Consider the following 25,928-nt stretch of genomic DNA (forward strand, 5'->3'; position numbering starts at 1 on the left):
TGATATGTATGAAGATAATATGCACCATGTTGCTATGTCCTCTCTGTTTTTTTTATTCTATTCTTTCACCTATAACTGAAAATATAAGTGAAAACAAATCTCTCCTGTGTTTGTGCAGGTGCAGGATGTGATGCTGGAGATGACAGACCTCCTGCAGTGGTTGGACCAGGTGGATGCTCGTCTGTCTTTCTCCAGACCAGTGTGGGGACATCCAGAGTCTACAAGGGAAGCACTGAATGAACATATGGTGTGTAGCCTGAGCAACAGATTCCTTAGTCCTTCCTAGTAACTGTACGTAATAGTGCTTATGCTAGCCATGCACATTGCTAGAGATAGAACAAACAAATGTACTTGCTGGAGCCGCTTTATATTTCTATTTGTTACTTAACCCCATCTTCTCTTCTTGCCCCTCTTCACTCTTTGTCTCATCAGTGACGCTCCCATTTGTTACTTAACCCCATCTTCTCTTCTTGCTCCTCTTCACTCAACGTCTCATCAGTGATGCTCCCATTTGTTACTTAACCCCATCTTCTATTCTTGCTCCTCTTCACTCTTTGTCTCATCAGTGACGCTCCCATTTATTACTTAACCCCATCTTCTCTTCTTGCCCCTCTTCACTCTACGTCTCATCAGTGATGCTCCCATTTGTTACTTAACCCCATCTTCTCTTCTTGCTCCTCTTCACTCTTTGTCTCATCAGTGACGCTCCCATTTATTACTTAACCCCATCTTCTCTTCTTGCCCCTCTTCACTCTTTGTCTCATCAGTGACGCTCCCATTTATTACTTAACCCCATCTTCTCTTCTTGCTCCTCTTCACTCTTTGTCTCATCAGTGACGCTCCCATTTGTTACTTAACCCCATCTTCTATTCTTGCTCCTCTTCACTCTTTGTCTCATCAGTGAAGCTCCCATTTGTTACTTAACCCCATCTTCTCTTCTTGCCCCTCTTCACTCTACGTCTCATCAGTGACGCTCCCATTTGTTACTTAACCCCATCTTCTCTTCTTGCCCCTCTTCACTCTACGTCTCATCAGTGACGCTCCCATTTGTTACTTAACCCCATCTTCTCTTCTTGCCCCTCTTCACTCTACGTCTCATCAGTGACGCTCCCATTTGTTACTTAACCCCATCTTCTCTTCTTGCTCCTCTTCACTCTTTGTCTCATCAGTGACGCTCCCATTTGTTACTTAACCCCATCTTCTCTTCTTGCTCCTCTTCACTCTTTGTCTCATCAGTGACGCTCCCATTTGTTACTTAACCCCATCTTCTCTTCTTGCTCCTCTTCACTCTTTGTCTCATCAGTGACGCTCCCATTTGTTACTTAACCCTTCTTTACTTCTTGCTCCTCTTCACTCTACGTCTCATCAGTGACGCTCCCATTTGTTACTTAACCCCTCCCTCTTCTCTTCTTGCTCCTCTTTACTCTACGTCTCATCAGTGACGCTCCCATTTGTTACTTAACCCTTCTTTACTTCTTGCCCCTCTTCACTCAACGTCTCATCAGTGACGCTCCCATTTGTTACTTAACCCCTCCCTCTTCTCTTCTTGCTCCTCTTTACTCTACGTCTCATCAGTGACGCTCCCATTTGTTACATAACCCCTCTTCTCTTCTTGCCCCTCTTTACTCTACGTCTCATCAGTGACGCTCCCATTTGTTACTTAACCCCTCTTTACTTCTTGCCCCTCTTCACTCTACATCTCATCAGTGATGCTCCCATTTGTTACTTAACCCCTCTTTACTTCTTGCCCCTCTTCACTCTACGTCTCATCAGTGACGCTCCCATTTGTTACGTAACCCCTCTTCTCTTCTTGCTCCTCTTTACTCTACGTCTCATCAGTGACGCTCCCATTTGTTACTTAACCCCATCTTTACTTCTTGCCCCTCTTCACTCTACGTCTCATCAGTGACGCTCCCATTTGTTACGTAACCCCTCTTCTCTTCTTGCTCCTCTTTACTCTATGTCTCATCAGTGACGCTCCCATTTGTTACTTAACCCCTCTTTACTTCTTGCTCCTCTTCACTCTACGTCTCATCAGTGACACTCCTATTTGTTACAGAACCCCTCTTTACTTCTTGCCCCTCTTCACTCTACATCTCATCAGTGACGCTCCCATTTGTTACTTAACCCCTCTTTACTTCTTGCCCCTCTTCACTCTACATCTCATCAGTGACGCTCCCATTTGTTACTTAACCCCTCTTTACTTCTTGCTCCTCTTCACTCTACATCTCATCAGTGACGCTCCCATTTGTTACTTAACCCCTCTTTACTTCTTGCTCCTCTTCACTCTACGTCTCATCAGTGACGCTCCCATTTGTTACTTAACCCCTCTTTACTTCTTGCCCCTCTTCACTCTACATCTCATCAGTGATGCTCCCATTTGTTACTTAACCCCTCTTTACTTCTTGCCCCTCTTCACTCTACATCTCATCAGTGATGCTCCCATTTGTTACTTAACCCCTCTTTACTTCTTGCTCTTCTTCACTCTACGTCACATCAGTAGTGATGTCGCAAACCTAAAAATTTTGGTTTGCGAACGGCGGACTCGAACTTCCGTAACTGTTCGCGAACCGGCAAACCGAGCGAACCGCCATTGACTTCAATAGGCAGGCAAACTTTAAAACCCACAGGGACTCTTTCTGGCCACAATAGTGATGGAAAAGTTGTTTCAAGGGGACTAACACCTGGACTGTGGCATGCGGGGGAGGGGGATCCATGGCAAAACTCCCATGGAAAATTACATAGTTGATGCAGAGTCTGGTTTTAATCCATAAAGGGCATAAATCACCTAACATTCCTAAATTGTTTGGAATATCGTGCTTTAAAACATCAGGTATGATGTATCGATCAGGTAGTGTAAGGGTTACGCCCGCTTCACAGTGACAGACCAAACTCCCCGTGTAACGCACCACAAACAACCGCAAACAGTCCATTTGCACAACCACGAGATAGATAGATTTGATAGATAGATACATAGATTACATAGCTCAATCCATGCAATATACATTTGATAGATACGAATTACATAGATCAATAGATGCAATATACATTTGATAGATACGAATTACATAGATCAATAGATGCAATATACATTTGATAGATACACAGTCAAAAAATTTTGGTTTTTAAATATTTACACTACTGTTATAACAAATATGATTGGTGGCACTAGTTGGCAAGTGGGCCTGGCACACACGCTGGCAGGCAGGCAACTGCAATTAGATTACACTAGCAGACTGATGTTTCACAGTCAAATTTTTTTTTTTTTTTAAATATTTACACTACTGTTATAACAAATATGAGTGGTCGCACTAGTTGTCAAGTGGGCCTGGCACACACGCTGGCAGGCAGGCAACTGCAATTAGATTACACTAGCAGACTGATGTAAAAGTTTTTTTTTTAAAAAAAATTTACACTAATGTTACACCAGATATGAGTGGTGGCACTGAGGAAGTAGGCACAGTATATGCTGTGAGCCTGACACACAGGCTGGCAGTGGCAGGCTGGCCTGGCAACTGAAATTAGATTACACTAGCAGACTGATGTTTCACAATCAAAAAAGATTTTTTTTAAATATTTACACTACTGTTACAACAAATATGAGTGGTGCTACTAACTTGGCAGGTGGGCCTGGCACACACGCTGGCAGGCAGGCAGGCAACTGCAATAAGATTACACTAGCAGACTGATGTTTCACAGTCAAAAAAGTTTTTTTTTAAAATATTTACACTACTGTTATAACAAATTACGATTGGTGGCACTTGTTGGTAAGTGGGCCTGGCACACACGCTGGCAAGCAGGCAACTGCAATTAGATTACACTAGCAGACTGATGTAAAAGTTTTTTTGTTTTAATTTACACTAATGTTACACCAGATATGACTGGTGGCACTGAGGAAGTAGGCACAGTATATGCTGTGAGCCTGACACACAGGCTGGCTGGCAGTGGCAGGCTGGCCTGGCAACTGAAATTAGATTACACTAGCAGACTGATGTAAAAGTTTTTTTTTTTTTTAAATTTACACTAATGTTACACCAGATATGACTGGTGGCACTGAGCAAGTAGGCACAGTATATGATGTGAGCCTGACACACAGGCTGGCAGTGCCAGGCAGGCAACTGCTATTAGATTACAAAGAAAAAAAATAAAAAATGACTGATGTTCTAGCCCTGAAAAGGGCTTTTTGGGGTGCTGTCCTTACAGCAGAGATCAGATGAGTCCTTCAGGACTGTAGTGGACACTGAATACACTAGCCTAGCTATCAATTTCTCTATAAAATCAGCAGCAGCACTATCCCTCCTCTCACTAAGAATGCAGGATCAGAATTAATCTAAAATGGCTGCTGCCCAGGAGCTGGGAGGGTCTGGGAGGGAGTGTCTGCTGCTGATTGGCTGAAATGTGTCTGCTGACTGTGAAGTAAAGGGTCAAAGTTTACTCAATGATGACGAATAGGGGGCGGATCGAACATCACATATGTTCAAGCTATGATCGGCGGGAACTGTTTTCCGGCGAACTGTTCGCGACATCACTACTCATCAGTGACGCTCCCATTTGTTACTTAACCCCTCTTTACTTCTTGCTCCTCTTCACTCTACGTCTCATCAGTGACGCTCCCATTTGTTACTTAACCCCATCTTCTCTTCTTGCCCCTCTTCACTCTAAGTCTCATCAGTGACGCTCCCATTTGTTACTTAACCCCTCCCTCTTTACTTCTTGCCCCTCTTCACTCTACGTCTCATCAGTGACGCTCCCATTTGTTACTTAACCCCTCTTTACTTCTTGCTCCTCTTCACTCTACGTCTCATCAGTGACGCTCCCATTTGTTACTTAACCCCATCTTCTCTTCTTGCCCCTCTTCACTCTACGTCTCATCAGTGACGCTCCCATTTGTTACTTAACCCCATCTTCTCTTCTTGCCCCTCTTCACTCTACGTCTCATCAGTGACGCTCCCATTTGTTACTTAACCCCATCTTCTCTTCTTGCTCCTCTTCACTCTACGTCTCATCAGTGACGCTCCCATTTATTACGTAACCCCTCTTCTCTTCTTGCCCCTCTTTACTCTACGTCTCATCAGTGATGCTCCCATTTGTTAATTAACCCCTCTTTACTTCTTGCCCCTCTTCACTCTATGTCTCATCAGTGACACCCCCATTTGTTACTTAACCCCATCTTCTCTTCTTGCTCCTCTTCACTCTACGTCTCATCAGTGACGCTCCCATTTGTTACATAACCCCTCTTCTCTTCTTGCCCCTCTTTACTCTACGTCTCATCAGTGACGCTCCCATTTGTTACTTAACCCCATCTTTACTTCTTGCCCCTCTTCACTCTATGTCTCATCAGTGACGCTCCCATTTGTTACTTAACCCCTCTTTACTTCTTGCTCCTCTTCACTCTACGTCTCATCAGTGACGCTCCCATTTGTTACTTAATCCCTCCCTCTTTACTTCTTGCCCCTCTTCACTCTACGTCTCATCAGTGACGCTCCCATTTGTTACGTAACCCCTCTTCTCTTCTTGCCCCGCTTTACTCTACGTCTCATCAGTGACGCTCCCATTTGTTACTTAACCCCATCTTTACTTCTTGCCCCTCTTCACTCTATGGGGCCCATTTATCAAAGGGCTTGCGGACCTGATCCGACACTGCGGATCAGGTCCGCAAGACCTCGCTAAATGCGGAGAGCAATACGCTCTCCACATTTAACATTGCACCAGCAGCTCACAAGAGCTGCTGGTGCAACGCCGCCCCCTGCTGACTCGCGGCCAATCGGCCGCCAGCAGGGAGCTGTCAATCAACCCGATCGTATTCGATCGGGTTGATTTCCGGCGGTTCCTGTCCGCCTGCTCAGAGCAGGCGGACAGGGTTATGAAGCAGCGGTCTTTAGACCGCTGCTTCATAACTTGTGTTTCTGGCGAGTCTGAAGACTCGCCAGAAACACGGCCCTTCAAGCTCCATACGGAGCTTGATAAATGGGCCTGTATGTCTCATCGGTGACGCTCCCATTTGTTACTTAACCCCTCTTTACTTCTTGCTCCTCTTCACTCTACGTCTCATCAGTGACGCTCCCATTTGTTACTTAATCCCTCCCTCTTTACTTCTTGCCCCTCTTCACTCTACGTCTCATCAGTGACGCTCCCATTTGTTACGTAACCCCTCTTCTCTTCTTGCCCCTCTTTACTCTACGTCTCATCAGTGACGCTCCCATTTGTTAATTAACCCCTCTTCTCTTCTTGCTCCTCTTTACTCTACGTCTCATCAGTGACGCTCCCATTTGTTACGTAACCCCTCTTCTCTTCTTGCTCCTCTTTACTCTACGTCTCATCAGTGACGCTCCCATTTGTTACGTAACCCCTCTTCTCTTCTTGCTCCTCTTTACTCTACGTCTCATCAGTGACGCTCCCATTTGTTACTTAACCCCTCTTCTCTTCTTGCTCCTCTTTACTCTACGTCTCATCAGTGACGCTCCCATTTGTTACGTAACCCCTCTTCTCTTCTTGCTCCTCTTTACTCTACGTCTCATCAGTGACGCTCCCATTTGTTACGTAACCCCTCTTCTCTTCTTGCTCCTCTTTACTCTACGTCTCATCAGTGATGCTCCCATTTGTTACTTAACCCCTCTTCTCTTCTTGCTCCTCTTTACTCTACGTCTCATCAGTGACGCTCCCATTTGTTACTTAACCCCTCTTCTCTTCTTGCTCCTCTTTACTCTACGTCTCATCAGTGACGCTCCCATTTGTTACTTAACCCCATCTTCTCTTCTTGCTCCTCTTTACTCTACATCTCATCAGTGACGCTCCCTTTTGTTACGTAACCCCTCTTCTCTTCTTGCTCCTCTTTACTCTACGTCTCATCAGTGACGCTCCCATTTGTTACTTAACCCCTCTTCTCTTCTTGCTCCTCTTTACTCTACGTCTCATCAGTGACGCTCCCATTTGTTATAGAACCCCTCTTCTCTTCTTGCTCCTCTTTACTCTACGTCTCATCAGTGACGCTCCCTTTTGTTACGTAACCCCTCTTCTCTTCTTGCCCCTCTTTACTCTACGTCTCATCAGTGACGCTCCCATTTGTTAATTAACCCCTCTTCTCTTCTTGCTCCTCTTTACTCTACGTCTCATCAGTGACGCTCCCTTTTGTTACGTAACCCCTCTTCTCTTCTTGCTCCTCTTTACTCTACGTCTCATCAGTGACGCTCCCATTTGTTACGTAACCCCTCTTCTCTTCTTGCTCCTCTTTACTCTACGTCTCATCAGTGACGCTCCCATTTGTTACGTAACCCCTCTTCTCTTCTTGCTCCTCTTTACTCTACGTCTCATCAGTGACGCTCCCATTTGTTACTTAACCCCTCTTCTCTTCTTGCTCCTCTTTACTCTACGTCTCATCAGTGACGCTCCCATTTGTTACGTAACCCCTCTTCTCTTCTTGCTCCTCTTTACTCTACGTCTCATCAGTGACGCTCCCATTTGTTACGTAACCCCTCTTCTCTTCTTGCTCCTCTTTACTCTACGTCTCATCAGTGATGCTCCCATTTGTTACTTAACCCCTCTTCTCTTCTTGCTCCTCTTTACTCTACGTCTCATCAGTGACGCTCCCATTTGTTACTTAACCCCTCTTCTCTTCTTGCTCCTCTTTACTCTACGTCTCATCAGTGACGCTCCCATTTGTTACTTAACCCCATCTTCTCTTCTTGCTCCTCTTTACTCTACATCTCATCAGTGACGCTCCCTTTTGTTACGTAACCCCTCTTCTCTTCTTGCTCCTCTTTACTCTACGTCTCATCAGTGACGCTCCCATTTGTTACTTAACCCCTCTTCTCTTCTTGCTCCTCTTTACTCTACGTCTCATCAGTGACGCTCCCATTTGTTATAGAACCCCTCTTCTCTTCTTGCTCCTCTTTACTCTACGTCTCATCAGTGACGCTCCCTTTTGTTACGTAACCCCTCTTCTCTTCTTGCTCCTCTTTACTCTACGTCTCATCAGTGACGCTCCCATTTGTTACTTAACCCCTCTTCTCTTCTTGCTCCTCTTTACTCTACGTCTCATCAGTGATGCTCCCATTTGTTACTTAACCCCTCTTCTCTTCTTGCTCCTCTTTACTCTACGTCTCATCAGTGACGCTCCCATTTGTTACTTAACCCCTCTTCTCTTCTTGCTCCTCTTTACTCTACGTCTCATCAGTGACGCTCCCGTTTGTTACTTAACCCCATCTTCTCTTCTTGCTCCTCTTTACTCTACGTCTCATCAGTGACGCTCCCATTTGTTACTTAATCCCTCTTTACTTCTTGCTAGATATGTGCATGGCTAAAAAATTTGGTTCGTTTTCGGTTCGGATCGATTCAGACTTTTCGAATTTCGGTTCGGATAGATTCAGACTTTTCGAATTTCGGTTCGGATCGATTCGAATTCGGCAAAATTTGAATGAATTAGTTTTGGATTTATTCAGATTCGAATAAATTCTGCTGAATTTGGTTCTATTCGGTTCTATTCGGTTCAGAAATTTGGTATATTTTAGGTGGGATATGCTGTGTATTAGACTAGTATTTTGTACTGTATATTAGGTGTAAATAGTACTAGTGTAATACACGGCCATCCGAATCTACCGAATAAAGTCAGTAGTTAAGAGCTTTATGGGCTAACACCGGAATATAAAACTCTTAACTACTGAGTGCTACAAAGTACACTAACACCCATAAACTACCTATGAACCACTAAACCGAGGCCCCCCCACATCGCAAACCCTATAATAAAATTATTTAACCCCTAATCTGCCGACCGGACACCGCCGCCACCTACATTATAGCTATTAACCCCAATCTGCTGTCCCTAACATCGCCGACCCCTACATTATAGTTATTAACCCCTAATCTGCCCCCCCAACGTCGCCGCAATCTAACTACAAGTATTAACCCCTAATCTGCCGACCGGACATCGCCGCCACCTACATTATAGCTATTAACCCCTAATCTGCTGTCCCTAACATCGCCGACCCCTACATTATAGTTATTAACCCCTAATCTGCCCCCCCCAACGTCGCCGCAATCTAACTACAAGTATTAACCCCTAATCTGCCGACCGGACATCGCCGCCACCTACATTATAGCTATTAACCCCTAATCTGCTGTCCCTAACATCGCCGACCCCTACATTATAGTTATTAACCCCTAATCTGCCCCCCCCAACATCGCCGCAACCTAACTACAAGTATTAACCCCTAATCTGCCGACCGGACATCGCCGCCACCTACATTATAGCTATTAACCCCTAATCTGCTGTCCCTAACATCGCCGACCCCTACATTATAGTTATTAACCCCTAATCTGCCCCCCCCCAACGTCGACACAATCTAACTACAAGTATTAACCCCTAATCTGCCGACTGGACATCACCGCCACCTACATTATAGCTATTAACCCCTAATCTGCTGTCCCTAACATCGCCGACCCCTACATTATAGTTATTAACCCCTAATCTGCCACCCCCAACGTCGCCGCAACCTAACTACAAGTATTAACCCCTAATCTGCTGACCGGACATCACCGCCACTATAATAAATGTATTAACCCCTAAACCGCAGCACTCCCGCCTCGCAAACACTATAATAAATTTTATTAACCCCTAATCTGCCCTCCCTAACATCGCCGCCACCTACCTACAATTATTAACCCCTAATCTCCCCCCCCCCAACGTCGACACAATCTAACTACAAGTATTAACCCCTAATCTGCCGACCGGACATCACCGCCACCTACATTATAGCTATTAACCCCTAATCTGCTGTCCCTAACATCGCCGACCCCTACATTATAGTTATTAACCCCTAATCTGCCACCCCCAACGTCGCCGCAACCTAACTACAAGTATTAACCCCTAATCTGCTGACCGGACATCACCGCCACTATAATAAATGTATTAACCCCTAAACCGCAGCACTCCCGCCTCGCAAACACTATAATAAATTTTATTAACCCCTAATCTGCCCTCCCTAACATCGCCGCCACCTACCTACAATTATTAACCCCTAATCTCCCGCCCCCAACGTCGCCGCTACTATAATAAAGTTATTAACCCCTAAACCTAAGTCTAACCCTAACACCCCCTAACTTAAATATAATTTAAATAAAACGAAATAAAATTACTATAATTAAATAAATTAATCCTATTTAAAACTAAATACTTACCTGTAAAATAAACCCTAATATAGCTACAATATAACTAATAGTTACATTGTAGCTATTTTAGGATTTATCTTTATTTTACAGGCAACTTTGTATTTATTTTAACTAGGTACAATAGTTATTAAATAATTAATAACTATTTAATAACTACCTAGCTAAAATAAATACAAATTTACCTGTAAAATAAATCCTAACCTAAGTTACAATTACACCTAACACTACACTATCATTAAATTAATTAAATAAATGAATCCTATTTAAAATGAAATACTTACCTGTAAAAAAAAACCTAATATAGCTACAATATAACTAATAGTTACATTGTAGCTATTTTAGGATTTATATTTATTTTACAGGCAACTTTGTATTTATTTTAACTAGGTAAAATAGCTATTAAATAGTTATTTACTGTTTAATAGCTACCTAGCTAAAATAATTACAAAATTACCTGTAAAATAAATCCTAACCAAAATTACAATTAAACCTAACACTACACTATCATTAAATAAATTAAATAAATTAACTACAAGTACCTACAATTAAATACAATTAAATAAACTAAACTAAAGTACAAAAAAAACAAACACTAAATTACAAAAAATAAAAAAATATTACAAGAAGTTTAAACTAATTACACCTAATCTAAGCCCCCTAATAAAATAACAAAGCCCCCAAATTAAAAAAATGCCCTACCCTATACTAAATTACAAAAGTTAACAGCTCTATTACCTTACCAGCCCTTAAAAGGGCCTTTTGCGGGGCATGCCCCAAAGAAAACAGCTCTTTTGCCTGTAAAAAAAAAACACAATACCCCCCCCACATTACAACCCACCACCCACATACCCCTACTCTAACCCAAACCCGCCTTAAATAAACCTAACACTACCCCCCTGAAGATCTCCCTTCCTTGAGTCGTGTTCACCCAGCCGGGCCAAAGTCTTCATCCGATGGGGCAGAAGAGGACATCCAGACCGGCAGAAGTCTTCATCCAAGCGGGGCAAGAAGAGGTCTTCCATCCATCAGAAGTCTTCATCCAGGCGGCATCTTCTATCTTCATCCATCCGGAGCGGAGCGGCAGCATCCTGAAGACATCTGACGCGGAGCATACTCTTCTTTCTTGATCCGACGACTAAATGACGGTACCTTTAAGTGACGTCATCCAAGATGGCGTCCCTTGAATTCCGATTGGCTGATAGGATTCTATCAGCCAATCGGAATTAAGGTAGGAAAAATCTGATTGGCTGATTCAATCAGCCAATCACATTCAAGTTCAATCCGATTGGCTGATCCAATCAGATTGAGCTCGCATTCTATTGGCTGATCGGAACAGCCAATAGAATGCGAGGTCAATCTGATTGGCTGATTGGATCAGCCAATCGGATTGAACTTGAATCTCCTTATCCATATCTTCTTGTAATGCTTTACTCCATATTTTTTTACTGTCCCTTTTGGTTTTGCCACATTTACACTCACCTTCTCTTTCTCATACAATCTCTTTACCCTAATCTCCCTCTGTATCTCATGTAGTATGGAAAAATCAGAAGCCAAATGAAATTGCCACTGGGTGAAGTAACTTTATGATAAAGTCTGTAGTCCGTGTGTGATGCTCTGAATCTCAAATGTCTTTATCAGGATTTGTGTAAAGAAATAGAGTGCAAGCAGCATTCGTACAACAGTGTAAGAGACCGCCTACAGCGACTGCTGGCCTCATGCCCCTTCCCTCGAGGTTCCAGCGCAGAACATCAGCTCTGCATACTGGAGCAGAAGTGGGAGAGTGTTTATACCAAGGTGCAGGAGAAAAGGGTAAGTTATGTATAGTGGTCTGCACTAGAGGGTGGACAGCTTGGGCACGATTACTTCTGTGAGTAGAGTAGCCAACCTGTGGGACACATCACAAACACAGCACACAATTGGCACCGTGCATACACAAAGTTACAGGGATATGAAACCCAAACATATTCTTTTGTGGTTTAGAACAGACCATTTGTTTCCTTTTTACTTCTATTATCACATTTCCTTTGTTTCCATGATATTCTGTGTTATAGGTAGCTTCAGGAGCACTTTATAGCAGGAAATAGTGCTGCCCTCTAGTGCTCTTGCAGATGTAAAACATTCTTACAAAACTGCTGCCATAGAGTGCTCTAGAAATGGACTGGCTCCTAAGCATACATCCCTGCTTTTTAACAAAAGATATCAAAGAACAAAGAGATATCGATAATACAAGTAAATTAGAGAGTTTAATAAAGTCATCGCTCTATCTAAAAACATGTTTGTTTTTACCACCAGTGTTGATTCTATAGTGGGACCCGGTGAGAGCTACAGTAGCCAGTGAGCATATTCAAACATATAGTTTTTTTAAGAAAAATGACTCAAATGGGTCTATCAGCTGGTTACCAACATGCTCTTGTGTGCTGACTATGGGGCATATTTATCAACCTCCGAATGGAGCTAGATGCCCCGTGTTTCTGGCGAGCCTGCAGGCTCGCCAGAAACAGCAGTTATGAAGCAGCGGTCACAAAGACCGCTGCTCCATAACCTGTCCGTCTGCTCTGAGCAGGCGGACACACATCGCCGGAAATCAACCTGATCAAGTACGATCGGGTTGATTGACACCCCCTGCTGGCGGCCCATTGGCCGCGAGTCTGCAGGGGCCGGCGTTGCACCAGCAGCTCTTGTGAGCTGCTGGTGCAAAGCTGAATACGGCGAGCATATTGCTCGCCGTATTCAGCGAGGTCTGGCGGACCTGATCCGCAGTGTCGAATCAGGTCCGCCACACCTTGATAACTAGAGGCCTATGACTGGATTGAGAGTTTAGGGTGTGGTTTCATTCTTGGAAACAGGCAGCCCAATGTCTTGAGCCTGTTTACAGGTATGGCTCGCCAACTCAAAACCTGAAGCAATAGCTCCTAAAATGTTAGTTCTTGCTCATTGGAATCTTCTAAATATATTCTGTGGTAGTTCTAAATCATAAACTTAACTTAATAAGTTAACATCTTGGATAGCTCCATCACAGGGCCAGTAGGCTGGTAACTGAGGGCCTGGTGTTCAAAAGACAACCAGGTTCACTGAAAAATGCTCACCATTTCAGTCTCACCAATATCACAAACTCCCACAGGGTTCAACCTCTTGTTATATTATTACTGTGACGTATGGTTGGCGTGTCCTTTTGTTGTATTAATACTGTGATGTATGGTTGGCGTGTCCTTTTGTTGTATTAATACTGTGATGTATGGTTGGTGTGTACTTTTGTTGTATTAATACTGTGGCGTATGGTTGACACGTTCTCCTGTTGTATTAATACTGTGATGTCTGGTTGACACGTTCTCCTGTTGTATTAATACTGTGATGTCTGGTTGACACGTTCTCCTGTTGTATTAATACTGTGATGTCTGGTTGACACGTTCTCCTGTTGTATTAATACTGTGACGTCTGGTTGGCACGTTCTCCTGTTGTATTAATACTGTGACGTCTGGTTGGCACGTTCTCCTGTTGTATTAATACTGTGATGTCTGGTTGGCACGTTCTCCTGTTGTATTAATACTGTGACGTCTGGTTGACACGTTCTCCTGTTGTATTAATACTGTGACGTCTGGTTGGCACGTTCTCCTGTTGTATTAATACTGTGATGTCTGGTTGACACGTTCTCCTGTTGTATTAACACTGTGACGTCTGGTTGGCACGTTCTCCTGTTGTATTAATACTGTGATGTCTGGTTGGCAGGTTCTCCTGTTGTATTAATACTGTGACGTCTGGTTGGCACCTTCTCTTGTTGTATTAATACTGTAACATCTGGTTGGCACCTTCTCCTGTTGTATTAATACTGTAATGTATAGTTTGTGCGTTCTCTTGTTGTATTAATACTGTAACATCTGGTTGGCACCTTCTCTTGTTGTATTAATACTGTAACATCTGGTTGGCACCTTCTCCTGTTGTATTAATACTGTAACATCTGGTTGGCACCTTCTCCTGTTGTATTAATACTGTAACATCTGGTTGGCACCTTCTCTTGTTGTATTAATACTGTAACATCTGGTTGGCACCTTCTCCTGTTGTATTAATACTGTAACATCTGGTTGGCACCTTCTCCTGTTGTATTAATACTGTAACATCTGGTTGGCACCTTCTCCTGTTGTATTAATACTGTAACATCTGGTTGGCACCTTCTCCTGTTGTATTAATACTGTAACATCTGGTTGGCACCTTCTCCTGTTGTATTAATACTGTAACATCTGGTTGGCACCTTCTCCTGTTGTATTAATACTGTAACATCTGGTTGGCACCTTCTCCTGTTGTATTAATACTGTAACATCTGGTTGGCACCTTCTCCTGTTGTATTAATACTGTAACATCTGGTTGGCACCTTCTCTTGTTGTATTAATACTGTAACATCTGGTTGGCACGTTCTCTTGTTGTATTAATACTGTAACATCTGGTTGGCACCTTCTCCTGTTGTATTAATACTGTAACATCTGGTTGGCACCTTCTCCTGTTGTATTAATACTGTAACATCTGGTTGGCACCTTCTCTTGTTGTATTAATACTGTAACATCTGGTTGGCACCTTCTCCTGTTGTATTAATACTGTAACATCTGGTTGGCACCTTCTCTTGTTGTATTAATACTGTAACATCTGGTTGGCACCTTCTCCTGTTGTATTAATACTGTAACATCTGGTTGGCACGTTCTCTTGTTGTATTAATACTGTAACATCTGGTTGGCACCTTCTCTTGTTGTATTAATACTGTAACATCTGGTTGGCACCTTCTCCTGTTGTATTAATACTGTAACATCTGGTTGGCACCTCCTCTTGTTGTATTAATACTGTGATGTAGGGTTGGCACCTTCTCTTGTTGTATTAATACTGTGATGTCTGGTTGGCACGTTCTCCTGTTGTATTAATACTGTGATGTCTGGTTGACACGTTCTCTTGTTGTATTAATACTGTGACGCATGGTTGGCACCTTCTCTTGTTGTATTAATACTGTGACGTATGGTTGGCACCTTCTCTTGTTGTATTAATACTGTAACATCTGGTTGGCACCTTCTCCTGTTGTATTAATACTGTAACATCTGGTTGGCACCTTCTCCTGTTGTATTAATACTGTAACATCTGGTTGGCACATTCTCTTGTTGTATTAATACTGTGACGTATAGTTGGCGTGTCCTTTTGTTGTATTAATACTGTGACGTATGGTTGGCGTGTCCTTTTGTTGTATTAATACTGTGACGTATGGTTGGCGTGTCCTTTTGTTGTATTAATACTGTGACGTATGGTTGGCGTGCCCTTTTGTTGTATTAATACTGTGACGTCTGGTTGGCACGTTCTCCTGTTGTATTAATACTGTGACGTATGGTTGGCGTGTCCTTTTGTTGTATTAATACTGTGACGTATGGTTGGCATGTCCTTTTGTTGTATTAATACTGTGACATATGGTTGGCATGTCCTTTTGTTGTATTAATACTGTGACGTATGGTTGGCGTGTCCTTTTGTTGTATTAATACTGTGACGTATGGTTGGCACTTTCTCTTGTTGTATTAATACTGTGACATATGGTTGGCACTTTCTCTTGTTGTATTAATACTGTGACATATGGTTGGCACTTTCTCTTGTTGTATTAATACTGTGACGTATAGTTGGTGTTTCCTTTTGTTGTATTAATACTGTGACGTATGGTTGGCGTGTCCTTTTGTTGTATTAATACCGTACCATATGGTTGGCACTTCATCTTGTCACTTATTTCATGGTTCAGTAGTGGTAACTTTGAGATACTTTTCATAACTGGCATTTCATGTTTTTATATCATTTTATTACTGTTGTGATATGTTCCATGTTCCTTTGGTTGCAAATAACTTTGGCATGTTCTGTTGTAGGCAAGGTTGTCGGATGGCCTGGCTGTGGTCACAGAGTTTCATACCACTATGCAGGAGTTATCACTGTGGATGGGGCAGGCAGAAGAACGCTTCACTACAGCTGGACCTCCCAGTGTCATCTTGGAAACTGTGACCAATCAGATCCAAGAGCACAAGGTTTGTAAATCAGCACAAGGCATTTATTAAATAGCACAATCTGATAGTAAAACTAAACGCACACATGGAACACAAGCATCTGTAACTGTTACTTTAGAACACAAAGCTAGCTTTTGATCCCTTTCTGTTTGTAGCACACAGACCACTGGTAGGACCCCTTCTAGCAGTAATCAAGCACCTCTGATTGTAACAGAGCACATTGACAGTCCCATTTTTAGCAAGAAATACATTTAGCTGCAATTTAACCAAACAAGTTATGTCAGTAACGCACAGTGAATTAACAAGTTATGTCAGTAACACACAGTGAATTAACAAGTTATGTCAGTAACACACAGTGAATTAACAAGTTATGTCAGTAACACACAGTGAATTAACAAGTTATGTCAGTAACACACAGTGAATTAACAAGTTATGTCAGTAACACACAGGCCTAGATTTGGAGTTTGGTGGTAAAAGGGCTGTTAACGCTCCGCGGGCTTTTTTCTGGCCGCACCATAAATTTAACTCTGGTATCGAGAGTTTAATCAAATGCTGCGTTAGGCTCCAAAAAAGGAGCGTAGATCATTTTTACCGCAAATGCAACTCTCGATACCAGAGTTGCTTACGGATGCGGCCGGCCTCAAAAACGTGCTCGTGCACGATTCTCCCATAGGAAACAATGGGGCTGTTTGAGCTGAAAAAAAACCTAACACCTGCAAAAAAGCAGCGTTCAGCTCCTAACGCAGCCCCATTGTTTCCTATGGGGAAACACTTCCTACGTCTGCACCTAACACTCTAACATGTACCCCAAGTCTAAACACCCCTAACCTTACACTTATTAACCCCTAATCTGCCGCCCCCGCTATCGCTGACACCTGCATATTTTTTTTAACCCCTAATCTGCCGCTCCGTAAACCGCCGCAACCTACGTTATCCCTATGTACCCCTAATCTGCTGCCCTAACATCGCCGACCCCTATATTATATTTATTAACCCCTAATCTGCCCCCCTCAACGTCGCCGACACCTGCCTACACTTATTAACTCCTAATCTGCCGAGCGGACCTGAGCGCTACTATAATAAAGTTATTAACCCCTAACCCGCCTCACTAACCCTATCATAAATAGTATTAACCCCTAATCTGCCCTCCCTAACATCGCCAACACCTACCTTCAATTATTAACCCCTAATCTGCCGAGCGGACCTCACCGCTACTATAATAAATGTATTAACCCCTAAAGCTAAGTCTAACCCTAATACTAACACCCCCCTAAGTTAAATATAATTTACATCTAACGAAATTAATTAACTCTTATTAAATAAATGATTCCTATTTAAAGCTAAATACTTACCTGTAAAATAAATCCTAATATAGCTACAATATAAATTATAATTATATTATAGCTATTTTAGGATTAATATTTATTTTACAGGCAACTTTGTAATTATTTTAACCAGGTACAATAGCTATTAAATAGTTAAGAACTATTTAATAGTTACCTAGTTAAAATAATACCAAATTTACCTGTAAAATAAATCCTAACCTAAGATATAATTAAACCTAACACTACCCTATCAATAAATTAATTAAATAAACTACCTACAATTACCTACAATTAACCTAACACTACACTATCAATAAATTAATTAAACACAATTCCTACAAATAAATACAATTAAATAAACTAGCTAAAGTACAAAAAATAAAAAAGAACTAAGTTACAAAAAATAATAAAATATTTACAAACATAAGAAAAATATTACAACAATTTTAAACTAATTACACCTACTCTAAGCCCCCTAATAAAATAACAAAGCCCCCCAAAATAAAAAATTCCCTACCCTATTCTAAATTAAAAAAGTTACAAGCTCTTTTACCTTACCAGCCCTGAACAGGGCCCTTTGCGGGGCATGCCCCAAGAATTTCAGCTCTTTTGCCTGTAAAAAAAAACATACCATACCCCCCCCCAACATTACAACCCACCACCCACATACCCCTAATCTAACCCAAACCCCCCTTAAATAAACCTAACACTAAGCCCCTGAAGATCTTCCTACCTTGTCTTCACCATACCAGGTTCACCGATCCGTCCTGGCTCCAACATCTTCATCCAACCCAAGCGGGGGTTGGCGATCCATCATCCGGTGCTGAAGAGGTCCAGAAGAGGCTCCAAAGTCTTCCTCCTATCCGGCAAGAAGAGGACATCCGGACCGGCAAACATCTTCTCCAAGTGGCATCTTCAATCTTCTTCCATCCGGTGCGGAGCGGGTCCATCTTGAAGCAGGCGACGCGGATCCATCCTCTTCTTCCGTTGTCTCCCGACGAATGACGGTTCCTTTAAGGGACGTCATCCAAGATGGCGTCCCTCGAATTCCGATTGGCTGATAGGATTCTATCAGCCAATCGGAATTAAGGTAGGAATTTTCTGATTGGCTGATGGAATCAGCCAATCAGAATCAAGTTCAATCCGATTGGCTGATCCAATCAGCCAATCAGATTGAGCTCGCATTCTATTGGCTGATCCGATCAGCCAATAGAATGCGAGCTCAATCTGATTGGCTGATTGGATCAGCCAATCGGATTGAACTTGATTCTGATTGGCTGATTCCATCAGCCAATCAGAAAATTCCTACCTTAATTCCGATTGGCTGATAGAATCCTATCAGCCAATCGGAATTCGAGGGACGCCATCTTGGATGACGTCCCTTAAAGGAACCGTCATTCGTCGGGAGACAACGGAAGAAGAGGATGGATCCGCGTCGCCTGCTTCAAGATGGACCCGCTCCGCACCGGATGGAAGAAGATTGAAGATGCCGCTTGGAGAAGATGTTTGCCGGTCCGGATGTCCTCTTCTTGCCGGATAGGAGGAAGACTTTGGAGCCTCTTCTGGACCTCTTCAGCACCGGATGATGGATCGCCAACCCCCGCTTGGGTTGGATGAAGATGTTGGAGCCAGGACGGATCGGTGAACCTGGTATGGTGAAGACAAGGTAGGAAGATCTTCAGGGGCTTAGTGTTAGGTTTATTTAAGGGGGGTTTGGGTTAGATTAGGGGTATGTGGGTGGTGGGTTGTAATGTTGGGGGGGGGTATGGTATGTTTTTTTTTACATTCAAAAGAGCTGAAATCCTTGGGGCATGCCCCGCAAAGGGCCCTGTTCAGGGCTGGTAAGGTAAAAGAGCTTGTAACTTTTTTAATTTAGAATAGGGTAGGGAATTTTTTATTTTGGGGGGCTTTGTTATTTTATTAGGGGGCTTAGAGTAGGTGTAATTAGTTTAAAATTGTTGTAATATTTTTCTTATGTTTGTAAATATTTTATTATTTTTTGTAACTTAGTTATTTTTTATTTTTTGTACTTTAGCTAGTTTATTTAATTGTATTTATTTGTAGGAATTGTGTTTAATTAATTTATTGATAGTGTAGTGTTAGGTTAATTGTAGGTAATTGTAGGTAGTTTATTTAATTAATTTATTGATAGGGTAGTGTTAGGTTTAATTATATCTTAGGTTAGGATTTATTCTACTGGTAAATTTGTTATTATTTTAACTAGGTAACTATTAAATAGTTCTTAACTATTTAATAGCTATTGTACCTGGTTAAAATAATTACAAAGTTGCCTGTAAAATAAATATTAATCCTAAAATAGCTATAATATAATTATAATTTATATTGTAGCTATATTAGGATTTATTTTACAGGTAAGTATTTAGCTTTAAATAGGAATCATTTATTTAATAAGAGTTAATTAATTTCGTTAGATGTAAATTATATTTAAGTTAGGGGGGTGTTAGTATTAGGGTTAGACTTAGCTTTAGGGGTTAATCAATTTATTAGAATAGCGGTGAGCTCCGGTCGTCAGATTAGGGGTTAATAATTGAAGGTAGGTGTCGGCGATGTTAGGGAGGGCAGATTAGGGGTTAATACTATTTATGATAGGGTTAGTGAGGCGGGTTAGGGGTTAATAACTTTATTATAGTAGCGCTCAGGTCCGCTCGGCAGATTAGGGGTTAATAAGTGTAGGCAGGTGTCGGCGACGTTGAGGGGGGCAGATTAGGGGTTAATAAATATAATATAGGGGTCGGCGGTGTTAGGGGTAGCAGATTAGGGGTACATAGGGATAACGTAGGTGGCGGCGCTTTGCGGTCGGAAGATTAGGGGTTAATTATTTTAAGTAGCTGGCGGCGACGTTGTGGGGGGCAGGTTAGGGGTTAATAAATGTAATACAGGGGTCGGCGGGGTTAGGGGCAGCAGATTAGGGGTACATAAGTATAACGTAGATGGCGGTCGGCAGATTAGGGGTTAAAAATTTTAATCGAGTGGCGGCGATGTGGGGGGAGCTCGGTTTAGGGGTACATAGGTAGTTTATGGGTGTTAGTGTACTTTAGGGTACAGTAGTTAAGAGCTTTATGAACCGGCGTTAGCCAGAAAGCTCTTTACTCCTGCTATTTTCAGGCGGCTGGAATTTTGTCGTTAGAGCTCTAACGCTCACTTCAGAAACTACTCTAAATACCGGCGTTAGAAAGATCCCATTGAAAAGATAGGATACGCAAATGGCGTAGGGAAATCTGCGGTATGGAAAAGTCGCGGCTGAAAAGTGAGCGTTAGACCCTTTAATCACTGACTCCAAATACCAGCGGGCGGCCAAAACCAGCGTTAGGAGCCTCTAACGCTGGTTTTGACGGCTACCGCCGAACTCCAAATCTAGGTCACAGTGAATTAACAAATTATGTCAGTAACGCACAGTGAATTAACAAGTTATGTCAGTAACACACAGTGAATTAACAAGTTATGTCAGTAACACACAGTGAATTAACAAATTATGTCAGTAACGCACAGTGAATTAACAAGTTATGTCAGTAACACACAGTGAATTAACAAGTTATGTCAGTAACACACAGTGAATTAACAAGTTATGTCAGTAACACACAGTGAATTGACAAGTTATGTCAGTAACACACAGTGAATTAACAAGTTATGTCAGTAACACACAGTGAATTAACTAGTTATGTCAGTAACACACAGTGAATTAACAAGTTATGTCAGTAACACACAGTGAATTAACTAGTTATTTCAGTAACACACAGTGATTTAACTAGTTATGTCAGTAACACACAGTGAATTAACTAGTTATGTCAGTAACACACAGTGAATTAACAAGTTATGTCAGTAACACACAGTGAATTAACTAGTTATGTCAGTAACACACAGTGAATTAACTAGTTTTGTCAGTAACACACATTGAATTAACTAGTTATGTCAGTAACACACAACCATTGTTAGCCTACTTTCTCTCGGCTACTCAGGAAGACATGAAAGATAATTTTACTGCAAGAAACACTGAGCTCAGGTCTCAGCAGCATGAATGAAGGAAAGGCTTTGACAGAAAAAAGTGACAATGTCACACAGAACAGTGTCATTGTAGTAGTAAAGGAAAAAGATGGTGCCCCTCACACAAGGACACAGGAGCCGTAGAATAGAACAGGAATGGGCCAGAGTGGGTAGGTATTCTGTGTCTAGCCCATGGTTCATAATTATTAATATCACATTCCACTTACATTGCTTAACTGCAACAAACTCGAGGCCCTTCATATAAACCACAGTGATGCCACTCACCCATAATATCAATAAATGACTGTCACCTATCTTTATCTTCCCTACACCCACAACCTACAAACAACCTATAAATGGTGTGGGGTGTCGTCCTTATGTATGTGTGGGGGTCTATGCTATGCTCAAGAACATTAGACATGGGAGATGGTTCCACCACACCTGTGTCACAGAACGAGATCTGTGTGTCTTAACCAGTCACAATGACTCCTCTCTCAATCTGTTTATGTCACACAATAACATTGCTTTGGTGTCCTCACTCTCTTAGGGTCTGGTGCAGGAGATTGAGCAACAGAAGGGGAAGCTTTCAAGCCTAGAGTCAGTATGTTCCCAGCTAAAGGATGTGAGTTGTAAACAGGAAGGGGACATGTCTCAGAGTTTGGTGCAAAGTGCCCGTGAAAGGCTGGGAAAACTGCAAAAAAGATCTGGCGAGAGGGGGCGGAGCCTGGAGGAAGCCCGGAGACAAGCCAAGCAAGTATGTGCAGGACTTTGTGGGTTTAATGAAAGTATCTGTCTCTTTACACACACACTGATACATTTCCCTTCCCAGCACTTCATTCTTCTGATCTGTCTGTCCATATGATTGCAGCTCAGTTTGTCCCCCCCATATTTCCATCACTATATAGTTCTGTCTGTCCATATGATTGCAGCTCAGTCTGTCCACCCATCTTTCCATCACTATATAGTTCTGTCTGTCCATATGATTGCTTCTCAGTCTGTCCCCCCCATATTTCCATCACTATATATTTCTGTCTGTCCATATGATTGCTTCTCAGTCTGTCCCCCCCATATTTCCATCACTATATAGTTCTGTCTGTCCATATGATTGCTTCTCAGTCTGTCCCCCCCATATTTCCATCACTATATAGTTCTGTCTGTCCATATGATTGAAGCTCAGTCTGTCCCCCCATATTTCCATCACTATATAGTTCTGTCTGTCCATATGATTGCTTCTCAGTCTGTCCCCCCCATATTTCCATCACTATATAGTTCTGTCTGTCCATATGATTGCAGCTCAGTCTGTCCCCCCCATATTTCCATCACTATATAGTTCTGTCTGTCCATATGATTGCTTCTCAGTCTGTCCCCCCCATATTTCCATCACTATATAGTTCTGTCTGTCCATATGATTGCAGCTCAGTTTGTTTCCCCCCATCTTCCCATCACTATATAGTTCTGTCTGTCCATATGATTGCAGCTCAGTCTGTCCCCCCATCTTTCCCTCACTATATAGTTCTGTCTGTCCATATGATTGCAGCTCTGTTTGTCCCCCCCATCTTTCCATCACTATATAGTTCTGTCTGTCCATATGATTGCAGCTCAGTTTGTCCCCCCCATCTTTCCATCACTATATAGTTCTGTCTGTCCATATGATTGCAGCTCTGTTTGTCCCCCCCATCTTTCCATCACTATATAGTTCTGTCTGTCCATATGATTGCAGCTCAGTTTGTCCCCCCATCTTTCCATCACTATATAGTTCTGTCTGTCCATATGATTGCAGCTCAGTCTGTCCCCCATCTTTCCATCACTATATAGTTCTGTCTGTCCATATGATTGCAGCTCAGTCTGTCCCCCATCTTTCCATCACTATATAGTTCTGTCTGTCCATATGATTGCAGCTCAGTTTGTTCCCCCCCATATTTCCATCACTATATAGTTCTGTCTGTCCATATGATTACAGCTCAGTTTGTCCCCCATCTTTCCCTCACTATATAGTTCTGTCTGTCCATATGATTGCAGCTCAGTCTGTCCCCCATCTTTCCATCACTATATAGTTCTGTCTGTCCATATGATTGCAGCTCAGTCTGTCCCCCCATCTTTCCATCACTATATAGTTCTGTCTGTCTGTCTGTGTATGTCCAGTGTTTCTCTCTTGCACTATGCACATCACTTTAGCCCACACTGCAGATGTTCGGAATGTTTTGTTCTTCATGCATTTTACTGGTGTGGTTGATTAAACTAACTGGGGTCCCCTCTCCTTGCAGTTCAGTGAGTCTCGTCGTATGCTCTTGGAGTGGTTTCAAGAGGTGGATAAAAGTTTGGACTCGCATCTCATAGACACATCCATGAGCCAGGAGCTCATCAAAGAGCAGCTGGGTTCACACAAGGTACAATGCAACTGAATTGAGACATACACATCATATATATGGACCTACACGTGGTATAAGGCACTGGAATTTAGACATATATTGTAGAGTATATGAACCTACACAAGGTACAATGCAACTGAATTGAGACATACACATCATATATATGGACCTACACGTGGTATAAGGCACTGGAATTTAGACATATATCATAGAGTATATGAACCTACACAGGGTACAATGCTCTTGAATTCAGACACATACATCACAATGTATATGGGCCTACGCAAGGTACAATAGACTTAAATTCAGATTTATGCATCACAGAAGATATGGGCATACAACAGGTGCAAGGCAATTGAATTTAGACTTAGACATCATAGAGTATATGGACCTACACATGCTATGATACACTAGAATTCCGATATATATATCACAGAGGATATGAACCTACACAAGTTACAATACTCTGGTAAGACATGCATTAAAGAGGATATGGACCTACACAAGGTTGTATATACTGACATTAAGTTATAACACAGGACTATTCAGACATAAAACATTACAGAGTAACTCCTCATACAAAAATAAAACAGAAAGATAAATGGCAGAATAAAATGTCACTCAATCTGATTAGCAGAGAGCTTGCATTAAATGTGCTATGAGAAATAATATAATTAATAAAATAATGTCTAATGAACTAAAAACTGAGATTTTAAACGCCTAGATTAAGGTCCCAATGCTGCTTTTTAACGCCCGCTGGTATTACGAGTCTGGCAGGTACAGGTGTACCGCTCACATTTTTTCCACGAATTTTGCATACCGCAAATCCCCTTACGTCAATTGCATATCCTATCTTTGTAATGGGATTTTCCTAACGCCAGTATTACGATTGCTTGAAAAAGTGAGCGGTAGACCCTCTCCTGTCCAGACTCCTACTGCATTTAAAAGTCAGTAGTTAAGAGTTTTATGGGCTAACACCGTAACATAAAACTCCTAACTAAAGTGATAAAAGTACACTAACACCCATAAACTACCTATTACCGCTAAACCTAGCCCCCCCACATCGCAAACACTTTAATAAATTATTTAACCCCTAATCTGCCGACCGGACATCGCCACCACTGTAATAAATATATTAACCCCTATACCGCCGCACTCCCGCCTCGCAAACACTAGTTAAATTTTATTAACCCCTAATCTGCTGTCCCTAACATCGCCGACACCTATCTACATTTATTAACCCCTAATCTGCCGCCCCCAACGTCGCCGCTACTATATTAAATTTATTAACCCCTAAACCTAAGTCTAACCCTAAGTCTAACCCCCCTAACTTAAATATAATTTAATTAAAACAAAATAAAATTACCACAATTAAATAAATTAATCCTATTTAAAACTAAATACTTACCTATAAAATAAACCATAAGCTAGCTACAATATAACTAATAGTTACATTGTATCTAGCTTACGATTTATATTTATTTTACAGACAACTTTGTATTTATTTTAACTAGGTATAATAGTTATTAAATAGTTATTTTAACTAGGTAGTTATTAAATAGTTAATAAGTACAAATTTACCTGTAAAATAAATCCTAACCTAAATTACAATTACACCTAACACTACACTATCATTAAATTAATTACATAAACTAACTACAATTAACTGCAATTAAATAAAATAAACTAAAGTACAAAAAACCCCCCCACTAAATTACAGAAAATAAAAAAATAATTACAATTTTTTTAAGCTAATTACACCTACTCTAATCCCCCTAATAAAATAAAAAAAAACCAAAATAATAAAATTCCCTACCCTATACTAAATTACAAATAGCCCTTAAAAGGGCCTTTTGTGGGGCATTGTCCCAAACTAATCAGCTCTTTTACCTGTAAAAAAAAAAAAAAGAAAATAACCCCCCCAACATTAAAACCCACCACCCACACACCCAACCCTACTCTAAAACCCACCCAATCCCTCTTAATAAACCTAACACTACCCCCTTGAAGATCAACCTACCTTGAGCTGTCTTCACCCAGCCGGGCACAAGTGGACC

The 25,928-nt window shown here is 41.8% G+C and overlaps 1 protein-coding gene across 1 annotated transcript in view; it reads left to right on the forward strand.

The window, feature by feature from the left end:
- The window catches only part of LOC128661759 (microtubule-actin cross-linking factor 1, isoforms 6/7-like), a 253,447-nt gene that overhangs the window by 63,114 nt on the left and 164,405 nt on the right, over positions 1 to 25,928 (forward strand). The window contains exons 7-11 of the mRNA XM_053715979.1: positions 119 to 247; positions 11,803 to 11,973; positions 16,041 to 16,196; positions 22,050 to 22,256; positions 23,767 to 23,889. Of these exons, the coding sequence (XP_053571954.1) occupies positions 119 to 247; positions 11,803 to 11,973; positions 16,041 to 16,196; positions 22,050 to 22,256; positions 23,767 to 23,889 (786 nt within the window). The remainder of the gene's footprint in view (positions 1 to 118; positions 248 to 11,802; positions 11,974 to 16,040; positions 16,197 to 22,049; positions 22,257 to 23,766; positions 23,890 to 25,928) is intronic.

The sequence above is a fragment of the Bombina bombina genome, chromosome 5 (assembly GCF_027579735.1).
Source record: "Bombina bombina isolate aBomBom1 chromosome 5, aBomBom1.pri, whole genome shotgun sequence".
In the NCBI taxonomy this organism is placed as follows: Eukaryota; Metazoa; Chordata; class Amphibia; order Anura; family Bombinatoridae; genus Bombina; species Bombina bombina.